Source organism: Phyllobates terribilis, unplaced genomic scaffold (assembly GCF_046119375.1).
Source record: "Phyllobates terribilis strain yellow unplaced genomic scaffold, ASM4611937v1 Scaffold_7__3_contigs__length_470593459, whole genome shotgun sequence".
Taxonomy (NCBI): domain Eukaryota; kingdom Metazoa; phylum Chordata; class Amphibia; order Anura; family Dendrobatidae; genus Phyllobates; species Phyllobates terribilis.
The window spans coordinates 19,371,274-19,386,795 of record NW_027362767.1 but is presented as its reverse complement, the minus strand read 5'-3'; the positions used below and the strand labels follow the sequence as shown (position 1 = coordinate 19,386,795).

The 15,522-nt window shown below is 48.3% G+C and overlaps 1 protein-coding gene across 1 annotated transcript in view; it reads left to right on the top strand.

Moving 5' to 3' along the window:
• Nucleotides 1-480: 480 nt before the first annotated feature.
• Nucleotides 481-15,522, top strand: part of SPATA7 (spermatogenesis associated 7) — a 43,651-nt gene continuing 28,609 nt past the window's right edge. Inside the window, exons 1-8 of the mRNA XM_073638234.1 lie at nucleotides 481-842; nucleotides 7,607-7,687; nucleotides 7,946-8,038; nucleotides 8,544-8,591; nucleotides 9,596-9,723; nucleotides 12,746-13,149; nucleotides 13,313-13,367; nucleotides 15,349-15,428. Coding sequence (XP_073494335.1) covers nucleotides 770-842; nucleotides 7,607-7,687; nucleotides 7,946-8,038; nucleotides 8,544-8,591; nucleotides 9,596-9,723; nucleotides 12,746-13,149; nucleotides 13,313-13,367; nucleotides 15,349-15,428 — 962 coding nt within the window. The 5' untranslated portion in view covers nucleotides 481-769. The remainder of the gene's footprint in view (nucleotides 843-7,606; nucleotides 7,688-7,945; nucleotides 8,039-8,543; nucleotides 8,592-9,595; nucleotides 9,724-12,745; nucleotides 13,150-13,312; nucleotides 13,368-15,348; nucleotides 15,429-15,522) is intronic.

Here is a 15,522-nt window from a genome sequence, read left to right as displayed (position 1 = left end):
TCTCTCTCTCCTTTATCTCTCCTCTCTCTCTCCGTTATCTCTCCTCTCTTAGCCGTCTCTCCTCTCTCTCTCTGTTATCTCTCCTCTCTCTCCTTTATCTCTCCTCTCTCTCTGCCGTCTCTCCTCTCTCTCCTTTATCTCTCCTCTCTCTCTGCCGTCTCTCCTCTCTTAGCCGTCTCTCCTCTCTCTCTGCCGTCTTTCCTCTGTTATCTCTCCTCTCTCTCTCCTTTATCTCTCCTCTCTCTCTGCCGCCTCTCCTCTCTCTCTCTCTGCCGTCTTTCCTCTGTTATCTCTCCTCTCTCTCTCTGTTATCTCTCCTCTCTCTCCTTTATCTCTCCTCTCTCTCTGCCGCCTCTCCTCTCTCTCTCTCTGCCGTCTTTCCTCTGTTATCTCTCCTCTCTCTCTCTGTTATCTCTCCTCTCTCTCCTTTATCTCTCCTCTCTCTCTGCCGTCTCTTCTCTCTCTCCTTTATCTCTCCTCTCTCTCTGCCGCCTCTCCTCTCTCTCTGCCGTCTTTCCTCTGTTATCTCCTCTCTCTCTCTCTTCATTATCTCTCCTCTCTCTCCAGTTTTCCAGTCTTCAGCCGGGTTTGGGAATGACGGTAGCAGCACTGACCGCGCAGTGTGACTGGGAGCCGCAGGAATAGTCGCAGCTCCGCGGCTTCCTGTGAGGTCTCCGGTGACAGGAAGTGCCGCCCAGCCCGGGGATTATTACAGCCCCGTATCCAGGAGACGCCGGGAGACGTCGCGGTCTTCACCGCCTGCGCCCACATGTCGCCCGGACACCGCGCTGCGCCAGAGGGTGCGACAAATCCCGGAGGAGGCAATGGCGGAGCCCGAGCGGGTGAGAGACGCCATCCTCTGTCTACAGCAATGATCGTGGGGGCTGTGTCCTGTACATGGTATATACCAGTGTGTGTGTATGGTATATAGTGTGTGTATGGTATATAGTGTGTGTATGGTGTATACCTCTGTGTGGGTGTGTGTATGGTGTATACCTCTGTGTGGGTGTGTGTATGGTGTATACCTCTGTGTGGGTGTGTGTATGGTGTATACCTGTGTGTGCGGTGTGTACCGGTGTATATAGTGTGTACAGGGCACAGAACTCCCAGGATGATATATGTAATTCTCTGTGCTCCTCTTTACCTGCAGCCCCATGTCCCCCCTCCTCCTATACCATCCTGTACTTTATTACTTCGCCCCACTGTGTCCCCGTAGCGTATGTGTTAGGGTTGTGGCGTTTGTGTCCGCGTGGCGTTTGTGTCCGCGTGGCGTATGTGTCCGCGTGGCGTATGTGTCCGCGTGGCGTATGTGTTAGGGTTGTGGCGTATGTGTCCGCGTGGCGTATGTGTTATGGTTGTGGCGTATGTGTCCGCGTGGCGTATGTGTTAGGGTTGTGGCGTTTGTGTCCGCGTGGCGTATGTGTCCGCGTGGCGTATGTGTTAGGGTTGTGGCGTATGTGTCCGCGTGGCGTATGTGTTAGGGTTGTGGCGTATGTGTCCGCGTGGCGTATGTGTTAGGGTTGTGGCGTATGTGTTAGGGTTGTGGCGTATGTGTCCGCGAGGCGTATGTGTTAGGGTTGTGGCGTATGTGTCCGCGTGGCGTATGTGTTAGGGTTGTGGCGTATGTGTTAGGGTTGTGGCGTATGTGTTAGGGTTGTGGTGTTAGGGTTGTGGCGTATGTGTTAGGGTTGTGGCGTTTGTGTCCGCGTGGCGTATGTGTTAGGGTTGTGGCGTATGTGTCCGCGTGGCGTATGTGTTAGGGTTGTGGCGTATGTGTCCGCGTGGCGTATGTGTCCGCGTGGCGTATGTGTTAGGGTTGTGGCGTATGTGTCCGCGTGGCGTATGTGTTAGGGTTGTGGCGTATGTGTCCGCGTGGCGTATGTGTTAGGGTTGTGGCGTATGTGTCCGCGAGGCGTATGTGTTAGGGTTGTGGCGTATGTGTCCGCGTGGCGTATGTGTTAGGGTTGTGGCGTATGTGTTAGGGTTGTGGCGTTTGTGTCCGCGTGGCGTATGTGTTAGGGTTGTGGCGTATGTGTCCGCGTGGCGTATGTGTTAGGGTGGTGGCGTATGTGTTAGGGTTGTGGCGTTTGTGTCCACGTGGCGTATGTGTTAGGGTTGTGGCGTATGTGTCCGCGCTGCGATGACACCGGAGGCTCCTGGAGACAGATGGGGATTGTCCTGGTAAATCCGCGACGTGTCTGATTAGCTGCTCAGTCATCACAGAGGAACAAGTGACAGATGGATCACATCACCCCCCACCGCCACCACATTGCACCATTTTCACCCCAAAACTGCAGCCATGGCAGACAGTTATAAGTGTCCCCTATATGATGGTATATATGTCCTCTGCCATCATATCCTCCAGTTACTCCAGAGCTGCATGCGTAACATCTGTAGCATCCTATAGTATACTTCAGTGCCGCCATCAGAATTCTGCTGGTTACTGTCAAACCGTTGATTGGGTCGAGTTCAGTCAGAACCAAACAGCTTAGTGGAGCCCATATAAGTTATTGCTGCACTGCATTGTGGATATTTAACTGCACCATTAAAGCAAGTGCAGTATAGTGTATAGCCACCTGCAGAGTAAGGCCATTGTCCCACTCCTGATTTTAAATACTGAATGTGTGAACGTAGCCTTATACTGTAAGCCCCTAAAGATCTGCACTCCTAATATAATTTGGCAGAATTGTGAGTGCAGCTCTGGATATAACTGGAATATAAGACATGATGCCTCTCATTGGCCTTATGGAATGTGATGTCACCGAGCACAACCCTGTGATGTCACACTGCCCTGGATTCTGAGTCCTGTTCTGATCCGTGGAGCTGCAGCTTTGGGGGATCATTGGGCAAGTGAGCAGCTCCGCGGCCTGTGATTCACGCTGGAGTCTTGGTTGCGTTGAGTTTTTTGTGTTCGATGATATTTCTGCTCTGTAGGAGGCAGGTTTAGCAGTCGTAATGTATTTATCATACTGGATGAAATAAGTATTGAGCACGTCACCAATTTTCTAAGTAAATCTATTTCTAAAAGTGCCCTTGACATGAAATTCTCCCCAGATGTCGGTAGCAACCCATCCAATCCACTCAGGAAAGAAATCACCATAGATGTCTACAAATTATGTGTAATAATGAGAAATGACACCGGGAAAAGTACTGATAACATGAAGAAAGAGAGGAGCAAAACGCCATGTAAAGTCCTAATACCAGCCAGGGGCACCTGTTCATGAGCGGCTTATGGTGAAATCCTGCGGGGAGCACCTGATTGTGACCGGCTTGTGGTGAAATCCTGCGGGGAGCACCTGATTGTGCTTATGGTGAAATCCTGTGGGGAGCACCTGATTGTGACCGGCTTATGGTGAAATCCTGCGGGGAGCACCTGATTGTGACTGGCTTATGGTGAAATCCTGCAGGGAGCACCTGATTGTGACTGGCTTATGGTGAAATCCTGCATGGAGCACCTGATTGTGACCGGCTTATGGTGAAATCCTGCAGGGAGCACCTGATTGTGACCGGCTTATGGTGAAATCCTGCGGGGAGCACCTGATTGTGACCGGCTTATGGTGAAATCCTGTGGGGAGCACCTGATTGTGACCGGCTTATGGTGAAATCCTGTGGGGAGCACCTGATTGTGACCGACTTATGGTGAAGTCCTGCGGGGAGCACCTGATTGTGACCGACTTATGGTGAAATCCTGTGGGGAGCACCTGATTGTGACCGGCTTATGGTGAAATCCTGCAGGGAGCACCTGATTGTGACCGACTTATGGTGAAATCCTGCAGGGAGCACCTGATTGTGACCGACTTATGGTGAAATCCTGCAGGGAGCACCTGATTGTGACCGACTTATGGTGAAATCCTGTGGGGAGCACCTGATTGTGACCGACTTATGGTGAAGTCCTGCAGGGAGCACCTGATTGTGACCGACTTATGGTGAAATCCTGTGGGGAGCACCTGATTGTGACCGGCTTATGATGAAATCCTGTGGGGAGCACCTGATTGTGACCGACTTATGGTGAAGTCCTGCAGGGAGCACCTGATTGTGACCGACTTATGGTGAAATCCTGTGGGGAGCACCTGATTGTGACCGGCTTATGATGAAATCCTGCGGGGAGCACCTGATTGTGACCGACTTATGGTGAAGTCCTGTGGGGAGCACCTGATTGTGACCGGCTTATGGTGAAATCCTGCGGGGAGCACCTGATTGTGACCGGCTTATGGTGAAATCCTGCGGGGAGCACCTGATTGTGACCTGCTTATGGTGAAATCCTGCGGGGAGCACCTGATTGTGACCGACTTATGGTGAAATCCTGCTGGGAGCACCTGATTGTGACTGGCTTATGGTGAAATCCTGCGGGGAACACCTGATTGTGACCGGCTTATGGTGAAATCCTGCGGGGAGCACCTGATTGTGACCGGCTTATGGTGAAATCCTGCGGGGAGCACCTGATTGTGACCGGCTTATGGTGAAATCCTGCGGGGAGCACCTGATTGTGACTGGCTTATGGTGAAATCCTGCGGGGAGCACCTGATTGTGACCGGCTTATGGTGAAATCCTGCGGGGAGCACCTGATTGTGACCGACTTATGGTGAAATCATGCGGGGAGCACCTGATTGTGACCGGCTTATGGTGAAATTCTGTTCTTTCCTCTTCTGGATTATGGCCCCAGCAGCGCTCCTTAGAGCCTTGAGTAGTTTAGAAATTCTCCTGTAACCAATGCCATCAGGATGTTTTTCAACAATAAGGTTGTGAAGGTCTTGACACAGCTCACTGGTTTTACCCATCATGAGATGTTTCTTGTGTGGCCCCTTAGACTCCTTTTTATTGGCCATCAGGTGAACCAGCTGATATTATTGGTCACTGTGTCGCAGGATTGCTTTCTAATTACTGATAGATTTCAGCCGGTGTCATAACTTTTCATGCCTCTATTTTTTCCCTGTGTCATTTCTCATTATTACACGTAACTTATGGATATCTATGATCCAAAAATGGTAAAAGGTGGCTTATTTAATGCTAAAGTCCCACCCTTATAATAGCCGCATAGCAGTTGCTCCCACCAACTGACTACAGTCCATCAGAAAACCTTGTGCAGACTTGTTGTACTTCCATAGATTGAGCAGGAGAGCAGAGACGCTGAGCGACGGATGAAGGAAACACACCTGCGGCGACTTTTTGGGTGACCTCCCCTGCCTCAAGCCCGTACCTCAGTCTGGATGATTTATTCACAGTGGTGAATATACTGCAAAGTTATTTCTATTGTACTGGATGAAATATTTTTGGGGAAATTATGGTTCACCTGATGGCCAATAAAAAGGAGTCTAAGGGGCCACACAAGAAACATCTCATGATGGGTAAATCCAGTGAGCTATATTAAGACTTTCACAACATTATTGTTGAAAAACCTCCTGCCCATTGGTTACAGGAGAATTTCTAAACTACTCAAGGCTCTAGGGAGCGCTGCTGGGGCCATAATCCAGAAGTTTAAAGAACATAATTTCACTATAAGCCGGTCACAACCAGGTGCACCGCGCTGGATTTCACCATAAACCGGCCATGGACAGGTGTCCCTGTCTGGAATTAGGACTTTACATGCCATTTTGCTCCTCTCTTCATGTTATCAGTACTTTATCCTGTGTCATTTCTCACTATTACACATAATTTATAGACATCTATGGTGATTTCTTTGCCTGTGTGGATTGGATGGGTTGTTACCGACATCCGGGGAGAATTTCATGTCAATGGCGCCTTTAGGAATAGATTTACTTAGAAAATTTGTGACGCTTCCAATATTTATTTTACCCGCTGTACAGTGGGGAAAATAAAGTATTTGATCCACTGCTGAAGTTTTCCCACCTACAAAGATTGGAGAGGTCTGTAGTTTTTATCGCAGGTCACTTCACCTGTGAGAGACAGAATCTAAAAAAAAAATCCAGAAAATCACATTGTATCATTTTTATATAATTAATTTGCATTTTATTGCATGAAATAAGTATTTGATCACAGACAAAACAGCAAGAATTCTGGCTATCACAAACCTGTTAGTTTCTCCTTAAGAAGCCCTCCTACTCTGCACTCATTACCTGTATTAATTGCACCTGTCTGAACTCGTTACCTGTATAAAAGACACCTGTCCACACACTCAATCTCACTCCAACCTCTCCACCATGGCCAAGACCAAAGAGCTGTCTAAGGACACCAGGGACAAAATTGTAGACCCGCACAAGGCTGGGATGGGCTACAGGACAATAGGCTAGCGGCTTGGCGAGAAGGCAACAACTGCTGGCACAATTATTAGAAAATGGAAGAAACACAAGATGACAAGTTCTCGCCTCGTGGGGTAAGGATGATTCTGAGAAAGGTCAGGAATCAGCCCAAAACTACACGGGAGGACCTGATCAATGACTTGAAGAGAGCTGGGACCACAGTCTCAAACATCACCGTTAGTAACACACTACACCGTCATGGATTAAAATCCTGCAGGGCACACAAGGTCCCTCTGCTCACGCCAGCACATGTCCAGACCCGTTTGAAGTTCACCAGTGACCATCTGGATGATCCAGAGGAGGCATGGGAGAAGGTCATGTGGTCAAAGGAGACCAAAATAGAAGGTTTTGGTATCAATTCCACTTGCTGTGTTAGGAGGAAAAAGAAGGATGAGTACAACCCCAAGATCACCGTCCCAACCGTGAAGCATGGTGGGGGGAACATCATACTTTGGGGGTGATTCTCTGCAACGGGGACAGGACGATTGCACCATATTGAAGGGAGGATGGATGGGGTCATGTATCGCGAGATTTTGGCCAACAACCTCCTTCCCTCAGTAACAGCATTGAAGATGGGTATTGGCTGGGTCTTCCAACATGACAATGACCTGAAACACACAGCCAGGGCAACTAAGGAGTGGCTCCGCAAGAAGCATCTCAAGGTCCTGGAGTGGCCTAGTCAGTCTCCAGACCTGACCCAAATAGCAAATCTTTGGAGGGAGCTGAAACTCAATGTTGCCCTGTGACAGCCCCGAAACCTGAAAGATCTGGAGAAGATCAGTATGGAGGAGGGGGCCAAAATCCCTGCTGCAGTGTGTGCAAACCTGGCCAAGAACTACAGGAAATATCTGACCTCTGTAATTGTAACAAAGGTTTCTGCACCAAATATTAACTTCTGTTTTTCTTTTGTATCAAATACTTAATTAATTTGCATTTTATTGTATGAAATATGTAAAAATCCTACAATGTGATTTTCTGGATTATTTCTAGATTCTGTCTCACAGGTGAAGTGACCTACGATAAAAGTTACCGACCCCTCCATTCTCTGTAGGTGGGAAAACTTGCAAAATCAGCAGTGCATGAAATACTTATTTTCCCCACTGTATATGCTCTGTTGCAATGTATCAGCCTGAATCCAGGAAAGATTGGCTTAAATCACAGAGGATTACAATCACTGACACATTGTAACAAAACTGTGAGCTGGATTGGGTCAGTCTGGATTTTCAGCCCCTGAATGACAGTCGATGCTTGTTGGTGGTGCGGACGTCCTCCGTGTAGACGGCTGCTCCTAGGAGCCTCACTGTCAGGATCGTCACACAGTAATATTTATGTGCCGGTGTCCCGTTTAGTTGCAGGGTCTCGGACGCCATCGATTCCCAGGTGTGGAGTGTCGAGCCCATTCAGAGGACACCTGAGTACGAAGAGCAATGGTAAGAACCAGTGCCGCCTGCGGCCCCTACAGCAGGGGATGGGGGGTCCCAGTACAATACAGACATGGCCTCCCTGTGCTGTATACTGCAGCCAATCACCTAGACGTCCGGTGCAGGGTTTGTACGTGGGGGCCATGGTTTGATTGTTGGTTTGTATTTTACTGTATTTGTTCGGACTTGTAATTAGTTTTTGATATAAAGTCTCCTGTTCCCGCTTTCATCCCACTTTACTTTACTTTACTTTTCCTCTGGTTCCAGCTTTTTGCATCGGCCAAAGCAGCCGTCTGAGCGACCAGTACCGGATCCGGGACCACATGCTGATCCACTACAATAAAATCCTCTCCGCTAAAGGTGCAACGTCAGCCGGGATTGTGGCGAGGAGCCGGCGTGTCCTTGATGGGGGGGATCTTATATGTGTAATGTGCCGCCCGGATTGCCCTGTGTCCGGGGGGATTCCTCGCTTGCTCTTTGTCAGTTTTCCTTTTGGTTTTTGGCTCCTGACAGGATGATGGGTTGTGTAGTCTGGGAGGATTTCTGTGTTCAGTTTTGTTGCCTCTATAGAGGTCTGATTCTTCATAATGGAGACGGCATAAGACGAGTAAAGAGGCCGATAGACGCTACAGCTGGTGATCGCTCGGTTACGTTACTTTCCGCGAGGATTTCCAGTCATTCCCTGCTGATTACATTGTAGCGACACATCTGTCACTCATCCTATGGGAGGTCATCACCATTGGCCTCTGCTGATAACAGGGAGCAATCGACTGATTACTGGCATTAATGATGATTACCTCTCTGTTTATTGTCCACGTAATTACTATTATTTCATGAATTCTTGTGTCTTTTTTTCCTTTTTTAGCTGCTGTTGACTGTTCTGTTCCTAAAAGCCTGATAAAAAGTGTAAAATGTAAGTGAAAAATCTCTGCTTATCCCAAGATATACAATACTATATGTACAAAGAGCTGTGTATCTAATCCTATCCTGTGTGATACTGTCTGCTGAGCCGTGTATCTGATCCTATCCTGTGTGATACTGTCTGCTGAGCCGTGTATCTAATCCTATCCTGTGTGATACTGTCTGCCGAGCCGTGTATCTAATCCTCTCCTGTGTGATACTGCTGGCTGTGTATCTAATCTCTTGTTTGTGGCTGTGATCCTGATACAATGCTCGGTTAATCCCTCGCGGTCGGGGACATTGTTTCCGTGTGGCGGTTTTCGAGGTCAGTATTAGCACTTGGATGCGGCTTTTCTTGTTCCTCCGGTGTTGACTTGTTGGTCGGTGGCTTCCTCTGATGGCTGCATTCATGTCACCTGCCCGGGGGCCGCGGATATTCTGGTGCGGTCATTCATACGCTGCGGCTACACGACACCGTTCTATATTTCATGAGATGCCGGTCTGCACAGGGCACGATCCTCCTGATATCTGCATTGTTATAAACCCTACTTTCTACTTTAAATTGCTCATGAGAGAACTTCTCCTATTTGTAACCTGCCCATAGGATAAATGTATGAATAATAGAGGTCCAGCCGCTAGGACCCTCACCGATCGTGGGAGTTGGGGTCCCTCGTCCTCTTGATGACGTGTATATGCGACCACCGATCCTTTCACTTCTTTCAGAGTATTGGTGTCACGAGACACCGGAGCCTCGTTCTCTGGATCATTAGTGGTCCTAGCGGTCGGACCCCCAGCAATCGCACATTTATCAGCTAACCTGTGGTTTCTAGTTTCTAGTATAGCTGAGGGTTTGTTGCAGTTGTATCCAATCTACTCAATTCTCTGTCTAGAGTCGAGATGTTCACCTTACAGTCTGTAACCTGCACTGATACATTGTGACAGACTGTCAGTCGTTTCTCACTGCGCAGTGTCACTTTTGGATATCTGCACTTATTACTTCCGTGCTTGTGTTTGCAGACAGTGACCAGCAGAGACGGGAGAGGATGAAGAAGGAGGTGGCACAGCTGGAGAGGACGTCATCACCCTATGCTACTGCTTCTCGCCCTCGTTCCAGAGACGGCGCAGATTCCGTAATATTCAGGAAGGTGAGGAAGTCGTATGTGGCACCTGCATCGGTATTACATAGGGTTGACTATGGAGGAAACGGTCATCAAGGTGGTGGCGCTGAGCCCAAATAAGGCATCGAACAGTTACTTTTTCCTGCGCGGAGGGAGCCGTGGGCTGTGCGGTGGAGGAAGCAGTGGGCTGTGCAGATGGTGGAGGGAGCAGTGGGCTGCACAGGGGGTGGAGGTGACGGAGGGAACAGTGGGCTGCGCAGGGGGTGGAGGAGGCGGAGGGAGCCGTGGGCTGCGCAGGTGGTGGAGGAGGAAGTGGGCTGCGCAGGTGGTGGAGGAGGAAGTGGGCTGCGCAGGTGGTGGAGGAGGAAGTGGGCTGCGCAGATGGTGGAGGAGGAAGTGGGCTGCGCAGGTGGTGGAGGAGGAAGTGGGCTGCGCAGGTGGTGGAGGAGACGGAGGAGGAAGTGGGCTGCGCAGGTGGTGGAGGCGACGGAGGGAGGAAGTGGGCTGCGCAGGTGGTGGAGGCGACGGAGGGAGGAGTGGGCTGCGCAGGTGGAGGCTTCATAGTGTGTAAGAGGGGATAGAGGTGCGTTGGCCTCTGAATCATCCTATAAACCTCGGTGTTGTACATGGGATTCCACATGATACAAATAAATCTGTCCTACAAATCGTGATTCCATTTTGTGGCCCACGAGGTGCAGACACAGCGACAGTACCACCCGGGGAACGCCAGCGTCTGGTGTCACAGAATATTCATCGCTCTTGTGGGATCGGACGTCCTGGGAGCGAGTTATTTTGTTTCATCTTTTTTTCCGTCTGGTTCTGCCCTTTAGAGCCAGGATAATGGGGTATTGCAGAAGTATTGGCACCCAGTTTACTATCTGAAGACGTAAACGTCCATTTTCATGTGGTTGTGCAGGAGAATCTCATAAAGGAGTTTTGCCGTATGAGATTTTATGGGGGGGGTCTCCCCATTTTGAAGGGACGTTCTCTGTAATTCGGCAAGCCGAGCCCCCCAGCCTCCACGTGATTGTAAGACGCTTGTCGAGGCGAAATATAGATTAGCGCTGGTAATTACGTGAAGGAGCAGAAGACGAGGGGCCGCAGATGGCGATGGAGGAGCAGTCGTCGTCGTCTATTACCCGCGTTGGCAATTATGTTATTTACGTCTTCGCCCGTGTTGAAGGGAACCCCGCCGAGTGCTGGAAGAAGCGCGGTCTCGGGCGAGCGCACCACAGCCTGTGGAGCCTCCGTGCGGGGGGCTCAAAATTTAATCTGTCAGAAGACATATATGTTTCCACAGCGACGACTATTTTTGAAACTATCTCCACTGAATTGTTACATGATGGATCCGGCGACGACTCCGAGATATAAAGGAAAGAAGGTCTGAATATTAATGTGGCCGATAATGAAATGCATAAAAGCACAAAAACAAAGAAAAACTTTTTGAGCCATCAGGTTTTTCTTTTTCACATTCTACTGTTGTGTCCTAAATCTATGGAGGTTTCTATTGCCTACAAGACTTTGCATAAGTATTCCCACCTGTGCTGTAATGTCATTTAAAGGGACGTTTCCACCGGGACAGGTTCTTTTTGGACTAGGGGCTGATTTTCTCCACATCTTTGATATGACATGAGCCCACCTGAGCCGGTACGGGGGGGGGCATTCAGCTGGACTCTGTTTTATCGTGAGCCCGGGGGCCGTTCTCTGCTTTTTATGTTCTCGTTTTTGACCCCCTGACAGGAGAGTGATAGGTAGGAGTTGTCTTTAGAGGGGGGGTAGCTTCCTCTAAAAAGTCATCCATTCTTATTTAAATCCATTCCAAAGTTTCAGAACTTTTTTTAATTGTGTTTCACGTCACCATTTTCATCATCTTTTCTTGCAGCGAGTGATTAGTAACCAACCCTGTTATATCCGTAGGAGGAAAACCTCGTTCTTCTAATGCTTTTTGTCTGGACGTGATGTCAGTATGTTCGTCGCTTTCTCCAGCCGCGCTCTATACAATGTCTGCCGCCTTTATATTGAGGACCTCTATGGTCATCGCTGAAAGCCGTCTCATCAGAAAGCTCTTTGACGGGTGTTTGACGCACTTCTGTCCTTTCTTTACCCCGATTGTCGTCTCTCTGTAACTTTTGCAGAAACATTTTTACTTTTAATTGTGTTTTTCAAACTAAACGGGGGGAAAAAAATAACACTGACCAGAAAATCTCCTGACAAAAGCGGCAGCCGGCGGCAGGAGGACAAGAGCGTTCCTCTGCTGTGACCACTCTGGCAAATTGCTGCAATTTTACATTTGTGTACTGCAATAAATCCCACTCCTCCTGCGTTATTAGTCATTTGCTGGATTGCCCATTAGCGGCAGTGTCTGCTTCTGTGAGTATTTGTATACTCGGGGTTACATAGAAATGTCCTGCCGTCTCTTTAAGAATGTGTTCCTCCTTGGCGGCTGCGGCGTGGTGTTGCGGAGGGGTTGGGGTTGCTGGATTGCTTTTGCAGTCTGTTTTTACTTTTATTATTTTGGTTTCCTTTGTCTAGAATGACGTCATCATAATGGGAAACCTTTCTGTGTAATAAGAGGTGAATAATTTTTGCAAATCACATAGGCTTTCAGAAAAGAGCTTTTCAGTGCTGGCATAGCCTGGGGTCTTTCGTAGCCTGGGGTCTCTTGAACTTATGAAAAACTTTGTCACGCCTGTTAAGGACATCTCTCACCTGTAATGCTCTCTTATTGTTGCCCCCCAGCTCCCATAGTGCCCCTCTTACAGTGGCCACCACAATGCCAGGCAGTGGCTAGTAAAGCCCTGCACAATGTGTATCTATCTGTTTAGCTGGCAGAGCATTGTCTAGAATAGACACATTGTGGCCACTTTTTTGGCTGCGGGCAGTAATAGATATGTCCAGGTTATGGCCTCTGGATGGAAACTGTATTGTTCCCATTCACTGACAGCAAAGATGATGACATGCTGAGGAATTAAAGCTCAGTTTTTCGTCAGTAAGATGAAATGTTTACAAACCTCCCATAATAATAATAATGTTTCCTGTTTCTCCCCAGGACTACAATGACCCCCACTCTCCTCTCCTGAGACATTCCCCGTATTCAGACCCCGGCCCCATTTACTCCCCCAGCTCCTTCATCTCCTCCCCACGACACCTCCAATCTACAGGCCACACAGGCAAGCCGCACGAACGGCACCCAGAGTTCTGGAGACTTCACAGCGGCCTCAGTGACGCCACCGCCTGGACCAGTCCCTGTAAGTTTCAGGACAACCAGACCAAGACTTATAACGGGGACCTGCTGGACAAACACTCCCATCATTTCACCACCAAGGAGCGCCCATTCACTCCCCGCACCCTAAAGACCAAGGCCAAGTCTGCTTTGGCCCAATCTCGTTATTACACCCCACCCAGGCGTAAGAGGAGGGGGACAGCGGCCGGGACCGAGACGGATATCAGCAGGTAAAGAACCAAGGTTAATCTGGATTGGGGGCGATCACCAGCACGCAATAATAATGTACAAAATGTGGAGTAAAATAAGTGCACCCCCTAATAGGCTTATCTACAGACTGGTATAAAAGTTATTTACAGGGGCTGTGATGAACTTTTTTTTTTTTTTTTCCAGTTTTCGGCACGTATTGCGAACGCCGGAGAGAGATTCCTCACCAATCCGAGATCTGGTACGTGGAGGAGGACGCATCTTACTGTCGGGTAGATTACATACATGTACGGCTGCGTACTGTGCAGGTGGACTCAGCGGGTCCAGGAGCCCACCGCATAGAAAAGTCTGGAAAAGAAATGTCCTTTATCCAATCCCTGAATACAAATCCTTTCAATATCGCTGCATCTGTAAATCACCCCAAACTGTAAATGTTGTAAAGAAGGGGTACAAATGTCAGAATTGCTTTTTTTCTCGTCATCTTGCTTCTCCAAAGAGAACAGGAAAAAAAAGCAATCATGTAATCATATTCACCCCAAAATGACAGCAAAAACCTGGTTTTATTGGCTGGAATATAGATCTGCTGAAAATCTGTCCCTTATTGGGGGAAATTGAGCCCGTAATCTCTGGGCCCCACCTTTAAACACCCTTCCCACCCACCCCCTCTTTTCTTTGTGCGTCTTGTTTTTCTCCTTTCTTTGTTTATTCCTACAACTGTGTTGGCCTGTGCTCCGTGTGCGCGCGCCCTGTGCTCCGTGTGCGCGCGCCCTGTGCTCCGTGTGCGCGCGCCCTGTGCTCCGTGTGCGCGCGCCCTGTGCTCCGTGTGCGCGCGCCCTGTGCTCCGTGTGCGCGCGTGCTTGGCCTGTGCTCGGTATATGCGGTTGGGGTTATTTACATTAAGAAACAGGATGTAAAATTCCATGCTTTTCTATTTTGGCACAGTTAGTGCCTTGTGATTGTATTACCTTTTTTTTTTCTTTTTTTATAAATTCAATAAATAAAGATAAATGTAAAAAAAAAAAAAAAATATGGCCCCGGTCACCAAGGGGTTAACGATGTTCCAGTTACATTGTAACCAGTACCTTTCTAAAAGCTGCTGATGTCATTGCTGTTTTCTTTAAAGGGGTATTTCCATCTCCCAAGATCCTATCCCAATAGGTAGCAGGTGTAATAATATTAATAACAGCAAATACCTCCAATTAGAAATGTAGTACAGTTCTTCTGATTCGCTATGTCTCTTTCCTCACGTGCAGGCATTGCAGGACCTTGGTTTACTAGTTGCCAGTGGTCATAACCATGGATACCTGTCACTATTTCAGTGGTTGTAACCATGGATCCTGCAATGCCCTGCACATGAGGAAAGAGACATAGCGAATCAGAAGAACTATACTACATTTCTAATTGGAGGTATTTGCTAATACTATTATTATTATTACACCTACTACATATCGGCATAGGATCTTGGAGATGGATACTTTAAATGCAGGTATTTTGAGATAAAAATTCCAACATTTTGGCCAGTTTGTCGCCTCCATCCTCTAAGTATCGTTGCGCTCTGTTCAGACAGCAAAAGGAGTTACCTGTGATACATCAGTGAGCGCTTTCTGGACTGTAACCTGGACTCTTTGGTGCTGATTTTGGAGCTTTGTTGTAGTTATAAAATCACCAAGATAACAAATTCAGGAGAAGGGACAAAATTGTAGAAAAGGAGCTTACTGACACCTCACTGTTAACTCATCCTGGAGTCTGTCTTCTCTGTGCTTTACAGGGGAAAATTGTGCAAAAGTTTTAAGAAAACCAAATTGCTAATTTTTGTAGCTCAGAATACATGAAAGTCAGAACAATCCCTCCCTATAAATCTGGAGCCAGATGGAAGTCCGTACCGGCGCTTGAGCTCCGTTCACATGTCGCAGATCTGCTGTGGATTTCTCTCCGGATTTGTGCAGCAGTAAATCCGCCGCACATTAGAGGGGGCACCAGGTGGTCTTCTGCTTCAGAATATATCATGAATTTCAGGTTCAGGGAGTGAATCACTGCAGATCTGCATGTGGCACAGAAGCCGCTGCACTAAACCTGAGTGACCAGGACAGGGGTCAGGACAGGAGCCTACACACGAATTAACAGCTCCGCTTGCTGTCAGTGATTGTGATCAGGGATTGAAGGTTAATTATGCGCTGATTATTTTACTGAAAGGTTGTTAATATCTGTGATTCTTACACCAGGAAAGTAATAATGAAAATCTGCTGCTGAGTGATGAAGATGAAGATTTGCCAGAAGAGCGGCTGCGGCGATCCCTCTCCAGGTGTGAAGACCCCCTAGGGAAAGTCATGGGGGGGATGCTGTATTATGATCTGTGTACTATGAGCACAGCGACCCCTGCTGGCCATTTCTAATCG